This window comes from Bombyx mandarina, chromosome 12 (assembly GCF_030267445.1).
Source record: "Bombyx mandarina strain Sakado chromosome 12, ASM3026744v2".
Classification (NCBI taxonomy): Eukaryota; Metazoa; Arthropoda; class Insecta; order Lepidoptera; family Bombycidae; genus Bombyx; species Bombyx mandarina.
In genome coordinates, this window is record NC_143219.1 from 1648647 (window position 1) to 1668364 (window position 19718).

At 39.4% G+C, this 19718-nt stretch overlaps 1 protein-coding gene across 7 annotated transcripts in view; it reads right to left on the bottom strand.

Moving 5' to 3' along the window:
• Positions 1-19718, bottom strand: part of Msp300 (Muscle-specific protein 300 kDa) — a 215885-nt gene that overhangs the window by 45124 nt on the left and 151043 nt on the right. For all 7 annotated transcript variants that reach the window (XM_089731748.1, XM_089731746.1, XM_089731744.1 and 4 more), the window contains 6 exons: positions 16556-17348; positions 16325-16483; positions 16030-16242; positions 15646-15921; positions 4672-15084; positions 2919-3029 (listed from right to left, as the gene is read on the bottom strand). In XM_089731748.1, coding sequence (XP_089587874.1) covers positions 2919-3029; positions 4672-15084; positions 15646-15921; positions 16030-16242; positions 16325-16483; positions 16556-17348 — 11965 coding nt within the window. The remainder of the gene's footprint in view (positions 1-2918; positions 3030-4671; positions 15085-15645; positions 15922-16029; positions 16243-16324; positions 16484-16555; positions 17349-19718) is intronic.

Sequence of the window (19718 nt, forward strand, 5' to 3'; positions counted from 1 at the left end):
ACATTAAAATCACAGTGTCTTAATAAAGTAAAAGTAATACTCGTTCCAAACAAAAAAATTTTCGGCGAAGGCTTATTTTTTGTTTTTTAACGTGAATCTAAAAGTCTATGTAAAAATCTGGTTTAAATAGTATTATTTATATTTATATATATATAAATGACTTGCTGTTCGTTAGTCTCGCTAAAACTCGAGAACGGCTCTACCGATTTGCCTAATTTTGGTCTTGAATTATTTTTGGAAGTCCAGAGAAGGTTTAAAAGGTAGATAAATATGAAAATGCTCGGAATTAAATAAAAATAACAATTTTGTTTTTCTTTTGATGTGTCCCCCGTCGGACGAATTCCTTTTGTTTGTTTTAAGTTTTTATTTTTCGATTGAGGCACTACGAAGTCTGCCGGGTCAGCTAGTTAATTATAAAAATGACTTATTAATTTCGAGTACGTCACAATTATTTACAACAACCCAATAAGTTTTCTTTATTATGAAAGGACACTTATCGAATTTCGATTCGCTTCGCATTATTCAGGTTCTCTTATAGATACGGTATTATATGCCTTTATATTGCTTTATTAACAATCATCACCCAGAGGTAGGGAATTTAAAATGCTACGAAATTACATTGAGATTATCGTTAGAAGAATCATAACAAGATCTAAAAAAAACGTAAATATACAATGTTCCGTGTTGTGTTGTTTTAATCTGTATCCAAGAGTTTTCACATTTAGCCACAATTGCCATAAAAATTTCAATATTATTTACTACCAAAATTTAATTACTATGGAATTCTTAACAGACCGGCCTATATTCTGAGTTCTTGTCACTACTTTCTCAAATGTCTCGGTTCTCAAACCACAAGTATAGTTTTGAAAACACTGAATAATGCGACTGAAATGAATACTTGACTGAATAATTTTGACACAGACTAATTTTTTTTTTACATTAGCAACGCACGAAGATTTTCAATAAAGAGTACTCTTTATCTTTATAGCGGAACTTTGACGCCAAAACGTATTTCTATTTCGCATGTTAATCCTACACAGAATTCAACAATAAGCGAATTAGTATGGTTACTAAAATTTCTAGTTTAAAACCCAACACTGAAGTATCTCGAAAGTCAGTTAGTGAAAGAATGAAAAAAGTCGAAGACCGAACTCAGTGGCTGGGAGAGATCTACGAGCATGTCCAGCAGTGGACGAGGTTTTTTTTTCTACCTATCCTAGTAACCTCGAGGTGTTATTCTATAATACTGGCCCTAGCAAGAGCAGTGCTTTGCAGAATCTACCACCGGATCGGAAGCGCGACCCACTGAGAAGATCCGGCGAGAAATTCAGTGGGCTGTGTCTATGGGTTAATTTACTCGTCGAGCCCTTCGTCGCAAGCGACGGGTTCGACAGGGACGATGACCGGTGCTTGAGGTACCTAAAAACTCCGTTAATGCATCGGGAGTGGACGATTGTGGGCTGTTAACGGTCAAATCACTCTTGCTTTTTTATCGAGGGAAAGGTAAGGCGGAGGGTATCGTTAATAGTAAAATCTTGGGTTCTTAATTATGTCTCAAAGTATGCGTTTCGATTTGGATAGTGAAAAACAAAACTTTTCGTTATCAAACCATGTACCGACACAGTCATTGGAACAATTATGGTTGAAACAACATGCCTATGGCGGTAGTCTCGTGGGCCAGGTTTAAATATTTTATTCATTTTGCCATCACGAGGAATGGTAATAGTAGATAACAATAATAATAACAAAATTTTAAGCCGTGAAGTTTTTATTTATGAAGTATGTTATTCACTCATTACCGTCAACGAATGAAAGTGAAATTAAAAGAATTTAATCTATAAAATAAAAATTCGTTAATGAAGCTACCCATGCCGGGAGTGATTGATAGCGAAATTACTCAATTTTTTTTAATCTAATATTCAAAATAAACAAAATATTATACCTTAAATCCGATAACACTTCACTAACACGGACGCACGAAATAAAAGGACATTCCGAAAAATTATTTCCAATTTACATATTATTATGTATACACAGTCTTATTTCGTATCGTGTCGAGTACCTACAGCTGTAGTTCGGCGTTTACTACTGCCCTAGTGAACGAAGCCAACCTCTCGCACTTTATAATTAACTCCATTTCGCAACGCGAGGTGACATCACCGATGAGAACTTGTATGGACAATTCACTGCCAAGGTCAACGGACCTGCACTCATAGACTATTTCCACGAGTGCCGATGATCCAACGTTATGACGTCATAACTTTTTTTTTCCCTAATCGAATAGCGCTGGTAGCCAAGAGGTTACTCCAGCTATGTGCCTAGTGCGAGTGCTTTAACGTTCTCGATAGCGTAAAAGTTAACTCAAATTAGTATGAGATTGAAACGTTTACCTACGTTTGCCGCTAGGGGCGCTGTTCAAACTGCAGAGTTAACTTTTACGCTATCGAGAACGTTAAAAAACTCGCAATAGGCTCACTGACGGGTAGGTGAGCTCACGGGATCAAACTAAGAGAATTTGTTAACACTAGACCCAGCAAGAGCTTCGCAGTATCTACCACCGGATCGGAAACGCGGCCCACTGAGAAAATCCGTCGAGAAATTCAGTGGGCTGTGTCTATGGTATGTTTGCTCGTCGAACTGTTCGTCTTAATCGACGAGTTAGGCGAGGTGCTCCTAGCTCCCTCGTAGGAGGTTCGGCCCCGGCCCGAGAAAATAGAAAAAAAAAGGTGCTCCTAACTGTTTAGCCGATGTTGAGAAACTAAGAGTCCCTATTACACTAACGTTATTGTATTACGGAATGCATTGATTAAATTGCAGCTTAATATACCGGACGAAGAAAGCTACTCACACGCACCATTAGTACTTTATTGCCCATTTAATCAATAACTCTAAGTTTATTCAATCTTTAAAGGGCTCACCTTGAGACCTTCCTCCATGGCTTCTAGGCTTTCATCAGGCAAATCAGTCAGTCTTGTTTGAACATCCCTTATCTCGACTAGCAGTGTTTCAATATCGTTAGACAAGTCATCCTGGGAACACACGCCACTATTAAACACACACACTTTTGACATTATCGAGGTGCAACCAAAAAGTATCGAACGAATATCGATAATCCAATCATTCAAATTTAAAGTTACGTATTGAATCTATTTGCGGATGAATAAATCAGTGTTAAATACGCGGCTGGAGCGGTCTTGGAACCTGTCCAAAATGTACGAGTAAATAATGGATTTAATGCAAGGTTCGCCGGTTTACATTCAGATTTCGCTTCGAACTAAACACTTTTTGGTTCCACGTCGTTCAAACGGAAAATTCGAAAACAGAAGTCCATTCGGTCATTCATAATGCATGGACTATATTAGGGACACGATCACAACATACATTAGTTAATAAAATTCATAACAATAAGTTCACGTATTTTGGCATGACATGCGGGAATAGTATCGAAAATTTTATGCAAAAACATCACGTTATGTTTACATTTTTACTAAGTTTGTTTATTATGTTTACATTTTACTTTGTTTGTTGGTAAAGGTGAAAGGTTCAAATTGTAATCCGTACCGTATCTATTAACTGTAAGTACCGATTAAAGCTGAACAGCTTCTTCAATCATAACATTTATTGGTTTATAATAACATTTAAGGGACCCTGAATAACAAAGAAAGTTGTTAATGCGATTTAAAATTTTTATAAAAACATAATTCAATTGATTTCGTTTATTTTGTATTATGAAAAGAAGTATTTATTTTTTAATATGCTAATAGAATAGATGTTTCAGAATTAAGCGCATATAAATAAATAATATCTATTACTTTCAGGTTTGTTTATTCATTAATATGTTTTCTATTTTAATGGCGCGTCCCCTAAATGTTATTACCGTTAGTTGTAGTATTCAGCGTGTTTGAAGCTTGTGAAGCAAAATAAATATTTTCTCGGTACGGAATGCCATCAAATAATATAAATTAAAATTCTAAATTAAATCACTTATTGGAATTGCTGTAATGGATTGAAAAAAAATTAAAAACATCTGGGTATGCAACAAACTCGGGGTCTAATCTAAAGGGCCCAATAAAAAGAAACATTAAAAAAACTGACCTCTTTGTGAAATTTATGATATTTAATATGCGTCTCCAGTACATTTTTTGCAATTATTAATAGGTCAGTTGCTGTGGACCAGTCTCATATTATTTTAACAAAATATTTCTTGATGAATCTAGAATTCTTTTGAAAAATCTTTTGAAAAAGAAAAGCGTAAAACTATGACGTTCGTCTCGTAGTAACCAAATCTTGTCATACAGACAGTAGTAGGGTATTGAAATGAACAATATATAAAGATATACATAAATAAAACAATATACGTACACACATTTAATTTATTAGAAAAAATCAACTAAGTTAACAAAGAGTAAAAAAATGGTTTTCAAAAGAAATGACTAGGTTGACTAGATTTGTAACAATACAAATTGTAATAGCGATATTGATAATACGGTTTTATACTAAGTTATTAACATCGTATGCCAACAGTTGGCACTACAAGACGAGCGGTTTTGGTGTAGCTGTACAACTCACGATACATAATGTAATTTGTGAAATTAAAAATTCAGTTATAATATCATGCCAAACACAAATTATAAAGTGTAAAATTTTACAATACGTTTGGAGATCAGTCACCTTGGGTGTCCTTCGGGTTGTCTCGTTGATGGCTGGCTCCTGTAGGGGTGGGGTTTGGACAACTGGTTCTGTAGGTAGGGTTGTTAGTATATCCTCAGTAGCGGAAGCTTGAAGAGCCTCCGCGTTTGAATCAAGCGAATCAGAAGGAGTTTCGGCGCTCAAGTAAGAGCTATGATCTTTCCAACTACATATACCGCCGGGTAAGTCCATGGACAGATACGTGGAATTGAAAGGAGAACCAGAGGGTTCTTTAGGTTCTTCCCCTTCAGAAGTGTGTCCAGAACTACCACCAGGGTCCCTATCCTTGTCATTTTGATCTTTGACTTCAAAATCATCTCCAACGGCTGATGTTGGTTTAGATTTTGTGGCCATTGAAAGGAAATATTGGCATTCGGCGTCATGGTATAAATGTTTTTCAACCCAGAATTTGTTATCGTTACGAATGTTTTCAATGTCGACTTTTACGTCGGGTTTTAAATTAAGATCTATAGGTTTCTCTTTAGGTTGGTTTTGTTTTACGATAGGAGGAGTACTTTCTTTTTTAAGTTTTTGTTGAACTAATAACAATTCGGCATCATCAGTTGCGTATTTGTTTATCCAGAAATTATCGGGTTTAAGGTTTATATGGTTGTTAGTGATAGGGTCTACAACATTAATAGGAACAGCGTCAGATAATGTATCGGACAGTTCAGGTTCAATAGTCTCTTCACGTTCTACATTCTCTATAATACCAGAAGTTTCGATTTTATTAGATTTTTTATCGTCTCTTTTAACTTCGTATGTGTCTTCACGTTTCACATTCTCTACAATACCAGAAGTTTCGGTTTTATCAGATTCTTTATCGCCTGTTTTAACTTCGTCTTTTTCAGTTGTTTGTAAATTAGCAGCTATGCCGATCATCTGTTCATCAGAATCGATTTTCTCATTTTTCCCAACTGAAAAATTGGCTTCATCTCTAGGTGAAATAATATCTTGAGTCGTTGATGTTGTATATTCGAGAGATTGTGTTTCCGTGAACGAAAACGGCTCAGATTCGTCCAACACAGAATCGGCCATGCTTATACTGACGTGTGCGTCATCGATTTTGGTGACGTCAGCTTGTTGCGTTTCAGCTGGTGGCTTTGATTCTAGTAGCAAATCTTCAGGTTCAGGTGTCGCAAGAGATGGAGTAATGTTGTCTGGAATGAGTTCATCATATTGGAATTCCATAGAAGACTGGGTGTCGGTAAGTTCCTTAGGTGAGTCGTCGCTGATGAGAGAAGAATCATTTTCGGGTAAGAGCATCTCTTCGATTTCTCTCTGCAAATCAGCCATTTTATTCTCTAGCGATTGTTCCTCCGACATTTTTTCTTCTTGAGCTTTTTTACTTTGTTGCACTTCGTCAGTTCTTATTTCTTCAGTTATGAATTTGAGTGAGGGTGTGGATTCTACAATTGTTTCTGCTGCTTGTTGTTCGGAAGGCAAATTACTGAAGACGGTAGATACATACTCACTTTCAGCTTGACTAGCTCCCTGCTCAATTTCCACGGAAATCATTTCAGACATACTGTCCAATAAACTGAGGTCTGGTTCAATTTTCCAGAATTGCGCATCGGAGAATACTCTTTCTTTAACAGGTGTTTGTACGGAATCTGGTGTTGAAATACATGACTCGAGTCGTTTTCGTTTTAGTTTACTTTCGTCTGTTACAACGGGCGTTATTTCTTTGTCATCATGTATTGTAATTTCAGATATAGGTTGAATTTTCGGATCAGATTGAATTTGCTGCTCTACTGTAATTATTTTACATTCTTCGACTGATAATGGCTTTTGCTCTGGATGTGGTGTACTATTAGATTCGAGTTCAAAACTATCTTCCAAAATCGGTTCTCTTTCAGCCCATGGTGCAACTTTAGATATTGAATCCAATTCTATTTTTGGAAGCTTCTGTGGTACATCAGATTCGAGTTTCCCTTTTTCCTTTGAACCTCCTTGATTCTCTATTGTTAGATAGGCAGGCTGCTCTAGTCCTTGCTCAGAAGATTCTAACTTAGTTGGGCCTGAAATTGATTCAGATGTGCTATTTGTCGTCTCTATTTCTTGTTCAGAAGATATTGTTACTTCAGAAGTTGTTGCAATGGCCTTAGGCTGTTCAGCCTTTTTATCCTTTTTCTTCTTTTTATTCTTCTTTTTCGTCTCAGGCTCTTCGATAGGTTCAGCCAATGTTGAGGACACCTCAGATCTTACCATTGTTTCTTCTAGTTTTACTTCCTCTACTTCAGGTTCTTGCTTAGTTAGTTCAACGCTGCTTACGATTTCGTCCTTAGATTTCGACGAGCGTTTGTGTTTATTTTTCTTTTTGTGTTGCTTAGAATCTTCTTCAGCAACTGGAGTAGGTTCTTCAATAGATTGAGGTTTCACTTCTTTTTCTTTCGATTTGGAAGCGCGACTTTTTCTTTGTTTCTTTGAGACTTGTTTTTCGTCTTCAGATTCAGGAACAACAATTGGTTCCACCTCTTCAACTTTTAATGTAGTCGTCAGTGCTTCAAATCTATTTTCAGATTTTTCACGAGCTTCACGGTTCTGAGAAATATTGGATGATGATCTCAAGCGATTGTCTCTGGACCTTGACCTTGATCTTCTGCTTCTTTCGACCGTTATAAAGCCTTCAGCGTCAACTTCTTTGTCTATTTTTTTATTATCAGAATCCGATTCGTCAACAAATATGACTGGAGCTTTCGACGAAACTGGGGTTTGTTCTGATTGTTGAAATTCTATTTTTATTGTCTTTTCTGGAGATACTCGTTTAGAAGCTACAATTTTAGCCCAAGTACCCACACTATTTTCAGTATCCTGTGCAGTTTCCAACGCTGGTTCTCTTATTCGAATTGGGTCTGGTACAGGTACTACATCGATTCCTTTGGTGGTTTCCAGTGCATCTTTAACTACTTCGTGTGGTTTATGGATTTCTTTCTTTGTCGTCTCTTTATCCAGTTCATTGTTAGCAATATGTTCAGCAACAACTTTGGCATATGACTTCCCTTCTTCTGCTGCTTTAGCCCAGACGTTTATTGGTTCAGAAGAAATTTCTTTGGTATCGGAAATGAGTGAAATTGGTTCAGGTCGAATGCTTTGAGATACGTGTTTTTTCTCATCCTTCTTTTTCTTTTTCTTGTTACGTTTATGCTTGGTCTCAAGGTTCTCTTCTTTTTCATGCTCCGATTGATCATGTGGCTCTTTTTGTTCCGAGATATCTACAACATCTGGTTGCGATTGCAACGCCGTCTGTTTTTCGGCTTTTGATTGCAAAATCGATGAGTAAGAAAATTGCGAGATTGTAGGTGTAGATGTAGTTTCCATTATAACCTCTAAAATATCTTCATTCGGCTCGTTCGTTTCATTCGGTTTTTTACTGTCCTCTGATACACTAGACACGAAATCAGTAACATCACTGTCAGACTTATTTACAGGATTTTGATACAAATAGGAAGGAGTAAATTCAGGGGCATCCGCCGAAAGTTTTGAGTGTAAAACAGATTTTGGGAAGGAAGGTCTGAATTCAGGAATTAAATCAATTTCAGGTAAGAGATCATGCAGGCTGTGTATCGGGGATTTCTCTACATGGCTCGGACTATCGAATTGAGTTAAATCGGTTTGGTTCGCAACTTCATTTGATTTCAAATTTTGCTCAATAATAGGTAATTCAGTTACGGGGATATTTTGTACTACGCTTTTTTCCGTACTTGTGACGTCATTTATAACAACCGTACTTTCATGTAAAACACTGGTATTTGATTCAGGATATAAGACAACGGGTGAATCAGAAATTTCAGTTTGACTAGAATCTGCCGAGATAGTGCCAGGCTCAAGCGGGTAAGAGATGCCGGATCCCATGGACACAAGTGGATTGTTGTTCGATTCCTTATCATATAACTCTGAAGTTTTAGTTTCGACTAACAATAATTGTTCTTCTTCATTTAAATTCTCAGCTATTTTCGTTACATCAGTGTCTGTTTGAGTCACGATTTCTTTTACAGTAGTTTTTTCAGGTGAAGCAAGTATTTCGGTCAATGTAGCTTCTTGTTCCTTATGTAGATTTACAGATGTTAATATTTCAGCTTGAATGAATGATTCAGATTCATCTTTTATTGTTTTTTCGGGTTTACTCCATTCTTTACTTTCAATCAATGAATAATTTTGATCTTCATCTACAATTTCAGGTGCTACGACTACAGTGTCTAGCAGCTCTTCTTGGTTTATTTCAGATTCCGAGCATTGAACGTTTGTTGTCTGTTTTTCAAAATCGTTTATTTCTAACGATTTTTGGATTGATTCTTCTAGAGTTTTAATATCACCGAAAACTAAAGACACAAGAGACTCATTTTTAGTGTCAGTTATTGGTAATTCTTTGGAAGTTTTAGTTCTGTCAGAAGTAATTTCTATAATTGTATTATTTGTATTTACGATTTCAAAATGTTGCACGTTTTCTTTATCCGTAACATCTTCCGTTGGTGGAATAGTTACAACACTGTCTTCTTCCACGATATTTTCTTCCGACTCGTCTTTTGTAATTTCAGAAGTTTTGGTAATGTCAGAAATACTTTTTTCTACAGTATTATTTGTTTCTACTCTCACAAAATCTTGTGTATTGTCATTATTTATTAGAGAAGCATCTTTAGTTGGTATAGTAGTAGCCAGATCTTTCTGAACTTCTTCGTCAGTGATGTTTACGATTTCAAAAGTTTCATCTAACGATGGTTCACCAGATGTTTGAGCAAGTTCAATTGCTGTGGTGGTTTGTGGAATGGGTGTGCTTTCAACATTCAGTACATTGACGTTACGTACGTCTTCATCCTTTGATTCATCAAGTGGGTCAACTATTTCGCTGCTATCAACTATTTCAAATGATTTTTCAATATCATCGTCAACTACATTTTTAGACGCATTTACTAGATCATCTTTTTCTACATCTTGCTTATCAATGGCGTAAACAACACTTACTGGTGTATTAGTTAGATCATCTACCTCAAAGGAAAACTCAATCTTTTCCAAGCCAACGGATTTGGGTTTATTTATTGGTTGGCAAGTTTCTGTGTCTTGAGGTAAGCTCTCGAACGTATTGTGTTCGTTCTTTATAAATTCAGCAGTAATCGCTTGAACGCTTCCTTGAGTTTCGGTTTCAGTTTTACTGAGACTTTGAGTATGGAGATCTTCGGGTCCTAAAAAGCTGACATCCTCGCTTAAGCTGTTCGGCAGTTCCATGCATTTTTCAAGATTTTGTTCCTCCATATTGGCATTGTCGTTGTTATCAACCAATACTAAAGAGTTTACCGGTTCACGTAAAGCCCTCGATGCAAAAATATATTCAGCGTCACGTAATTCGTGATAACTAAAACGCAATGGTTCGAATACTGATGAAATATTCTCAGTTTTATCCTCAGTTTTTGCGGTTTCTTCGTCTATCTGTATTTGATTCGTTACATCTATTTGTGATTCTTTTTCTAAAGAATCTGTCACTTCCGTGACTTTATCGGCTTCTTTGTTATCTGTACCTGACATTTGCATTCCGGTGGAAGTACGCGAAATAGCATACAAGCATTCAGCATCATTTAATTCATGACGAATAAATCTTGTTACATCAAAGATGCATTCTGCTTCTGACTGACGGGTTTCACTACTATCAGTAATTGTAGTATTTTCAATTTCAGGCTGAATTACTTTCTCTGCTATATTTCCCTTCTCGTTATCGATAAACGTTGATACTTCTTGAAGAGTTTCGGTGGTTGATGAATTTTCAACGTGTTTTGTTTCAGAAACGATTTCCTCTAATAACGATTCGGTGAGGTCAGCATCTTGTGGGGATTGTATCTCAGTTTTGAACTCTGGATTAATCGATAATGTATCGCGGCCACGCGAACCTTCCACAAAATTGGCTAAAAGTACCTCAGCATCAATAATATCTTGATAACTTTGCCTTGGTACTTCAGTTAAAAGGTAAACCTCTTTGGGTGTTTTTGCAGTAGGAATTCCTTCCTTGTTAGATAAGTCTTGGACAATAATTTGATCAGGCCCAGAGTTTACAGTTTTCAGTTTCAAATTAGTAGCTAAAATACTTTCGGCATCGGATAGCTCGTGGTAGTCATTAATTAATATATTCTTTGTTGTGTCGGTAGTTGGTCCCGAGTTGTTTTGATTTTCATCTTTAGCGATTTCAATGCCCACCTCAAATCCGAACAATTCTTTAACAATTTGTGCTTCATTATCTTCGCCACTGAAATCTATTTCCGTGGCTATTGTTCTTAGTGTTGTTTGTTCAACAGATTCTTTTTCTTCAGTTTCCTTTTTACTTTTTATCATGCTTAACCGTAATTCAGCATCAGCTAATTCCGAATAGCTATATCTGGATATGTCATTCATTAAATTTTTATTTATGTAAGATGCTGGAGTCAAGAGAGATTTACTTTCATCGTCCATTATTGTTTCAGAAACAGTCTCAGTTCTATCAATTTGCTTATTTCCATTATTATTTTCAGAAGTAACTCTTTCATTATGGATAAATTCAGTAGTGTAATCTGTTATTTCATCAATTATCTTGCTAATAGTAGTTACAGTATTAGTCTTACAGAAATCTTCACCTTCTTTGGGTAAGTTATTTTCTGATACTGTTTCTGCTTTAGTGATTTCGCTATCTATTTCCTTGGTTTTGTCAGATGTCAAATTAACTTCTGCATCTCTAATGTCTTCATAGTCTACTATAGAACTGATATCTTTGTTTTCAGACTGAACAGTAACATATTCTTTGCTAGGAATAACCACATGACATGATTCAGTTTCAGTGGTAGCTGCTCGCTTTTGGTTTGTTTCGAATTCAACATATTTTTTCATTTGAGTGTACTCATAGTCCAACTGATGCGTATCAAGTTCAAGAGAGTAAGTCTTTAACTCTTCTTTCAATTCTTGATATGGAATATTCGTTTGCTTTTTGTTATTTTTCTCAATCGATTTTTTATTTCGGTCCTGCACGGAACCAAAAATTGCTTCTTCTAAGATATCTGAGAACGTTCCTTCGGAAACATTTGTAGCTTCCGACGTATTTGGGTTTAGCTCTTCTATCTTTTCATCAACCCGTGGTTCCTCTATTACCATATTCTGTTTATTATTAATCATAACATCCGATAGATTTTCTGAAACAGTTTCATTGTTTTTTGATGTATCACTATTGGAAGACTTTTCATCAGTGATTTTGTGTTCAATTACTTTTTCCTCAGTTTCCTCAATTGACTGTTGCTCTTCCAGAGAATTACTTTTGCTACTAAAGACTTTGACCGTTCGGATAGGCGGTAATTTCTTTTCTTCGTGCGTTATTAAATAGATAGTACGTGTTTCAACATCCTGAACGATTGGTTTATAGCAAGTAATTTCTTCGACTATATTAAACGATTCTTGTCTTTTAGCATCCGAAGAAAAGTATTTATCATTATTGTTTTGCTCATTAGCTACACTTGAAATACCGATTTCATTTATCTGTTTATCTAATATTGTTACAATATCTTCAGTCATATTTTTGTCAACATTTTCTGTAGTTGTCTCTACTTTTTCAACAGGCACTAATTCTATATCTTTGTCGGTTATACCTTGGCACTTTGGCGATAAGGTAGAAGTTTCCTCCAAAATCATTACTTCGCTTGCAACTTGTTTTTGATCGTCAACAACTAATTCAGATGGCGATTTTTTTATTGTTTCAACGCGAGAAAACTCGGAAAGATCTTCTTCGTCTGCTAGCAACGTATTCCAGTCAACGACTTTTATAGGTGAGCTTTCACTGTTAGCAGTGCTATCTGTTTCTAGTTTGATTTCTTTAATTTCGTCTTTAACATTTGTTACAGATTTTGACTTGTTCTTGCTTTTAGATGTTTTATCTTTAGACTTTTTACTAGATTCACTATTTTCTATCTCCTTCAGAGCTTTATCTATTTCATCATCTTTTGTTTTAGATTTTTTAGATTTAGATTTCTTTTTAGAGACTTTTAAAGACTCTTCAGTGCCCATTTCTGCCTTTACATGTTCTTCTTGCGCCTCTTGAATTTCTTCTTTGAGTTCTTGTACTGCAGTTGTGACATCGGCAGGTTTTTCCTGATTTTCACCGATTTTGACTCTTTCTTTTTTGATCTTTGTTTTCTTATTTGTAGATTCAATTTCTAGATTTTTAATCTCCATTGAAATTAATTTAGTACTTTCGCTTTTATTTTCAACATCCATTTTCGGAAAGCTTTCTTCCAATAACGTGACTTGTTTTTTGTGTTTCTTGTTTTTCTTGCGGCTTCCTGATGTCTCGGTATTAAGTTTATCGACCTTTGGAAGTTCCTCAATAGTTGAGTCGCTCGTTATTCTTGGGTCAACTAAATTTTCCCAAGTTAGATCTTTCTCAGATCCTTGGACTTCGACATCTTTGATATCAACATCAACAGATTGAGCGTTTTGTTGCAAAGAATCTGTGCTTACGCTTGATTGTATATCTTTGGAATCTCCTGCTATATCTTTGTCAGTTAGATTTTCACCTAAGCTGCTGTCACGTGTCAGAATGTCGTTTTTAACCAAAGTAATTTTCGTTTCAAGCGTTTTATCGGGTTCTCTTTCCGGTATGCACACAGTCTTTAAAAACTCAGAAGATGTCTGTGTGGTGTTTGTATCTTCAATTTTAAGTTTAGATTTTTTGTGCTTTTTCGAGGATTTTTTGACTGGTTCTTTGAGTTCAATATTATCTTTTTCTTCCCTTTCTTGTTCTTGGATACAAACATTATCACTTCTAATAATTTCAAATAGTTCTTTTTCAATAACTTCGGATGTTTTTTCGGGCTCATTGACAACAGCATAAATAATTTCTTCTTTAACATGATCCCGCTTATCTTTATTTGTTTTATGCTTTGTGTCACTCAGATTATCTTTATTATTCTTTTTTTTCGGTTGTTTTTTCCCTGTTTCTACTTCAGAAAATATTACTTCTTCTTTATCGATATCAGTTGTTGTTTTTACTGACGCAGCATCAGTAGTTAAGTTATTACTGTCTATTTCCTTTGGTTTTTTCTTTTTTCTGTTGCTTTCCTCTAGTTCTTTAAGAGCTTTCTGTATTTCATCCGCTACATGTTTCGTTTTCTTAGATTTCTGTTTCTTTTTAGATTTTTTTAGTTGAGATTCTTCCGGAACTTCTAGTGTTTCGGAATCATCCGTTTTAAGTCCCGCTTCTAAAGTTTCAACTGGCTCGGAATCAGAGCTTTGTTTCGGATTTAATTCTTCAATTTTGCTATCAAAATCTTTTTGTATAATTTCCGATTTAATTACCTCATTCCCTTGAACCAAGTCATCGGTAGGAGGTTCCACTGCATCGTCGAATTCTTGGACTTCGATAACTTTTTTAATGGTCTTTTTCTTTTTCATTGCTTGAATGTCATGCACCTTGGTAGGCCGTTTTTCAGGTGCACGCCTTTGTCGAGGCATATCTCTAGAACGACTTCGTGATGCCGGTCTCTCTGTACTACTAAGTCTATCTGTTCTTTGACGCGTGTCGATGCGCTCAGTTTTTTGTTCAGCTGGCACATTAAACTTAGGTTTTTCATGACATTCAACCACTATTTCTTTTATTAACTCAATCTGAGCCACTTGTGGTTTCGGCATATTAACGACACTTTGTGTCTTCATTTGTCTGGGTAGTCCTAAAGCCAAAATTTCCGCATATGACAATTCAGTACGATGCTTTGGAGAACTTAGTTCAATATTTTCGTATCTGATTTGAGAATCTTCGTGCTTAGTCTCAATAGACTGGTCTTCCTGTATTTCAGGTATTGAATCTCTCTGAATGGGAACTGGTGTATCGACCACAGTTTCTGGATAATACTCTCGATCACTATGTATTTCACGATCTTCATATTTTTCAACGTGATATCCGATAGCACTTTCTAGAGATTCACTCGCACTATAAACTGCACTTTTTATTGGGTCGCCACTTTCGGACTCATTGCGCACACACGAGTGGTCCACTATAACTTCAACTTCAGGATCATTGTAATCTGGTGGGGAAGGCGGGCATCTCTGTACGTCCACATGTTCGACATGATCATATCGTATTCTTTGAGTACTGGGCTGCCTTGAACCCGTCGAACTAGATCTCGAGCTGGAGCCACGCACGATCTCGGCGTAGCTAAGTCCACCAGGGGCCCAGGCGGGGCTGCGGGGTCGTAAGGGACGCGGGGGCGGGGCCAGTGTGCGGTCTCGACGGTCAGGAGAGCGGGCACGACGCGCGCGGGCGCTCTGCCCGCTAGACGCCAGCATGCTTAGAGTGGCGGCACGCTCCTCAACTTCTTCGCTGACCGGCATCGTGAAGTACGGGTCCAGGGTGTAGATCGCCCCGCTCAGCTCATCGATACGCCGGCAGATATCCTGATACGCAAGTACGGACAAAAACGATTTACAAGGGTGAACGCTTTCGAGAAATGACATGAAAGAAAACGACGGTGGCTGCGATGTTTGTGTTTATTTTAGCGCATATAACGGATTCACTTATATATAACAGGATACGATAATGTCGACTTAAAGCTAGGGACGAGCCACGGCCTACGCGTCCCGCAGCGGGTCGGCGTCCGGACTGCCACGCTGCACCAGAAGTTTTATTCTTTCATTTCGCGCCTGTATCTTACTTTGCAGCGATTTCACTCGCTCGCGACATTCCTAACGGAGGATATCGGTTTGACGTGTTAGTAGCGGTGAGGGTGAAAGGGAAGGCAAAAGAAAGAAAACGAAAGATGAGTAACTGAACTTCGGTGAAAACACACTCTACCACCGTCCCAGACGGTGCCGTGAGGTGAAGCGAAGCGGTGCCCGCCACCCGAGTCGCCCGACCGAGAGCCTCCCGGGATCGAGATAAATAAAACTAAAATGCTCACTAAGAATGACGGATCGCTAGCCACCTACTCGCGGGGTCAGCGAGGGTGAGGTACGTACCTGTTGCTGTTTGTGCGCCCGATCCGGATCGTGTGGGCTGTAGTTGGGCTGCGCGGCGTGCCGCAGCTGCTGCTCCGCCTGCAACAGCTGGGCACGGAGCGCCGCCACGTCCACGCAGTACGCCTCGACCTGCGCCAGAGCGGCCGCGAGCTGGCGCGCCTGTCCCGCGACACTGGCACCCGCCGCGTCCAGCGCCTCCGTTAACTGACGAGCGTTGGCCTCCACGCCTTCAGGGCCCACGGACTGCGCCGCCACACCATCGGGACCAAAGTGAACCTACCGACGACAAACTCGTTAATATTTTTCCCAGAGACCTGTTGTGCACGTCCTAAAAAAGAAACAAACAAAACAATGTTTTAAAATGCCGCGAGCCCCCGAACTCACGTTAAGTTTTTCGACAGCGTAAGATATTTTTGTCTTCTGAGTGGAAATGTCATTAATGATTTTCTCTCTGAGAGCCAATCTGTCTCGAAGCGGTTTCTTGGCATTTTGAGGCGTCTCCAAAGTCCTGGTTGTCGCTTCTAGCCAATGACCGACATCCTTCAGTTTCCTCTCGCACCGCTCCCACTCTTCTGCTAATTCTTGTAATAAACCGTTCTGTGAAAATAATGAAATCGAATTAGTTGAATTTAATGTTGATTCTGTTCGTCAATTGCGTCGATTGTCGCCGTCGACTGACCGTCTTCGCTAATTTCTTTTCAACATCTACGGTGGCGTTCTCCGCGGTTTCCAGTCTAGACGGTAAGTCTCCTGGACTCGTGACGCGTTCGATTGCCTCTATTTCTTTGGCCATGTCTGCTAAATTTTTCGCTTGTTGCTTACAACTCTTGAGCGCGTTCTGAAAGAATAAGACCATATTAGTAAAAAATAACTCTATAACTTGGTGCTTGTGTTTTGTGACGTGACTAACCCCATATTCAGTCTGTTTCTGTAGCGTCTCCTGCAAGTCGGCCAATGGGAGAGGCCGCGCAAGGAAAGCACGTTGTGTTTCGACCCAGAGGAGAACTTTCTCCAACAATGCTAGGAATCTAGCTACTGCATCACACGCATCCTCGACAGCTGCTTGCCGAGCCTCGAGCTCGCTGCACACCGACGCGAACTGGTCCGAGAGAGCCGTGACTGTGGATTGGACTAGTTGTCTCTCGCTTGCATCACGGCTTCCTTCCACGATGGCGCGAGCGTTGCGTGTCAAACGCTCGACGCGATCGGCAATGTTTGGCACCTCGGACCTGGTGGCCACCAAGCGTTCTCTGTACGGCTCCGGTGGCAGAGTACGATCTCGCGCTGTCAGTTCCGCTTTACGGATCCAGGCCTGCACATCCTCGACGTCGGCCAAGTATTCTGTGCGAGTAGTTCGGGCCCGTTTCCATTCCCTTTCCTTTTCTTCCATCGCTGCGGCGAGAGCTTCAGACGCTAATTCCAAAGCGGACAATTCTTGGGCAACGTCTGCCGGAGCGGATCCCCCGTAACGTTTTCTGCTCTCTTCCGTGAAGGTTTTGGTACGCTCCACTAGCTCGGAGACTTCTGCCGTCAAAGTCTTCACGTTGTCCTCTTCGTCTTCGCCGAACACGTATAAAGTTCTGACTTTAGCGATGGAGACCTCTATTTGCTGTCGGAGCTCGTCGATCCTCTCGGACACGCGGTCGAATTCAGAAACAATATCCTCTATGTCCGCGAGCCGCGCCGCTAGAGTTTGTCGCAATCTGCAAAAATAACACCGAATCAGTCCAAACGTTCGTTTGTAATAAACACGGTAAAAGCTTGGGGAGTCGGGAGCGCACGAGTGAGACGTGGCTGCCAAAATGCGACGAAAATAATCGCGGGCTTCGCGAGGGAGCGCGTGACGGTGCAAGGTCGCGCCCTACCTCGTCGTTCGTGCTCGTTGCCGGCGGCGCTCCGCTCGCGGCGCCCGCTCGTCGCTCAATGAACCGAACTCGACAGAATCGCCCGACTCGGCTATATTTAACGATTCACGTTCTAATGTTTGCACGGTGACATCATAGCGCGCGAGTTTTTTCGGTGCATTTTGTCGTCGAGTGTTTACGTTTCGCTTACACGCACAATTCCGCGTTTACCTGATGCCGGGCTGACGTGACACCGGCGACCTTCGCCCCGTTTAGGTGTAGCGCGGTCTAATGCGGGTCGCTCAATCGTAAAACCGAGCTATAGCCGAACAAATGCGTTTGTGAAATCGTTCACGTGTCGCCGAGAGCTGGCTGTGAATGATACGCGCTAATGAATTCGTGCTGCAGTCGCGTTTACGCGGATCGATGCTACGACACGAGAAGGGGCCCCGCAAACGGAATTATACCTACGCGACGTGTTATATCTTCGTTTAGCTTCCCTAATACACCGAAATACGACTAGACGAGTGAGTCACGGCGGCGACGATGGCGCAGGAACAACTCGCACAACACATTCCTGGACGTTCCACTAATAAATGGTTAAGATGTCGCGCGATCGCGAACCGGCACGCTGCAGTCGCTCCGCGGAGTAAAAGTAAAGGGCTTATCTGTTGGCACTTATTTGGGGACCGGTCGCGGACAACTGTCAGCCACGCGGAACAAAAACCCGTCAGTTTGATATCGGAACAGTTTCACTCGTTCGCTTACTTTCATCTTTCTCAAAAAGTTCGTTAAAAAGAGAATTAATCTGTTTTCTTTTTTGTCGGGAAGTATAAAATGGCGTTTTGTTATAAGTCTATACGTGTGGACTCTTGTGCAGACTGGGGCCCTGACCTAGAAAGCGCTGCGTTCGCGCGCATGCGCACAGCGCTCCGAAATAGTAGTCTGCCGGTTTGAATAACGATTACACGTTTCCCCCGTTCCCTGGCCGCTGTCTGGACAAAACGACACACGAAAACCAACCTTACAGTCGACTAGGAAAGACATACTTTACTCTGCACCTACAATAAAGAGCTTTCTAGTCTTCCCGTCGATCGGGTCTTGAACAACAGACACTGTATTTTCTAGAAAACGTTCCACGACGTAGTTTCTATAGTTCCTAAACCTAAAGCCGTCCTAGAAGTATTTTACATGCAAAAAATTGTGAAAATTCATTAGAAATTCCAAAGAAGGCTAAAACACTTCGACTCCAAAATCCTATTCAAGGATTGATAGTTTCATAGCAGGAACGGGCAGGAAGGTGTGAGGCACTAAAGCCGACAGTAAATGACGTCATTTTAATGCTTCCTACAGGAAACCACCGACGCCGCCATCCAATGGTGGAGCAATAGTTAGATGTTCACATAAATCGCGCGTCATATGTTATATTTATCTCATGCTTACGCAGTAAATACCGCTTTCATTTGGGATTGATATCGGCTTAATCACAGGACCATAGACTTAGTACTCTAAATGTTTTATTACTTTTTGCGGATATTAAAAGAATAATATTTGCTATATCTATGTTATTAAGTCCACACAGTCGAATATATTAAATACTTTTCATCGTTTAGATAAATTTTCTGAACTAGACTCTTATAAGATAATAGAGTGTCGAATAATAAGGTCGGTTGGTTTTTTTTATTGCTTAGATGGTTGGACGAGCTCACAGCCCACCTGGTGTTTTTTTTTTTTTTTTTATTGCTTAGATGGTTGGACGAGCTCACAGCCCACCTGGTGTTAAGTGGTTACCGGAGCCCAAAGACATCTACAACGTAAATGCCCCACCCACCTTGAGATATAAGTTCTAAGATCTCAGTATAGTTATTCTAGTTGTGTAACTTGATAGCCTAATACCGGCAAATGTGTAGGTCTACCACCGGTCTGATCATCAACAGGGAAAAACCAAGAAACAGCAATGTCTATCTTGAATTAAAATTATTTGCCAGGATCATTGTGTTTGAGCGAATTTTTTAACTTCTATCGTTAGCGTAAAAGTAAACTTAAATTTGTATGGACTTGGAACAACTTACGTACGTTTGGCGCTAGGGGCGTTGTTCCAAGTCCATACAAATTTTGAGTTTACTTTAACGCGATCGAGAAGTTAAAAAACTCGCACTGATCACACAGAGATCGCTGTGTGGCGAGTGTGGACGCTGTTGTTAGCTTTTCGTCAATAACTTCGCTCAG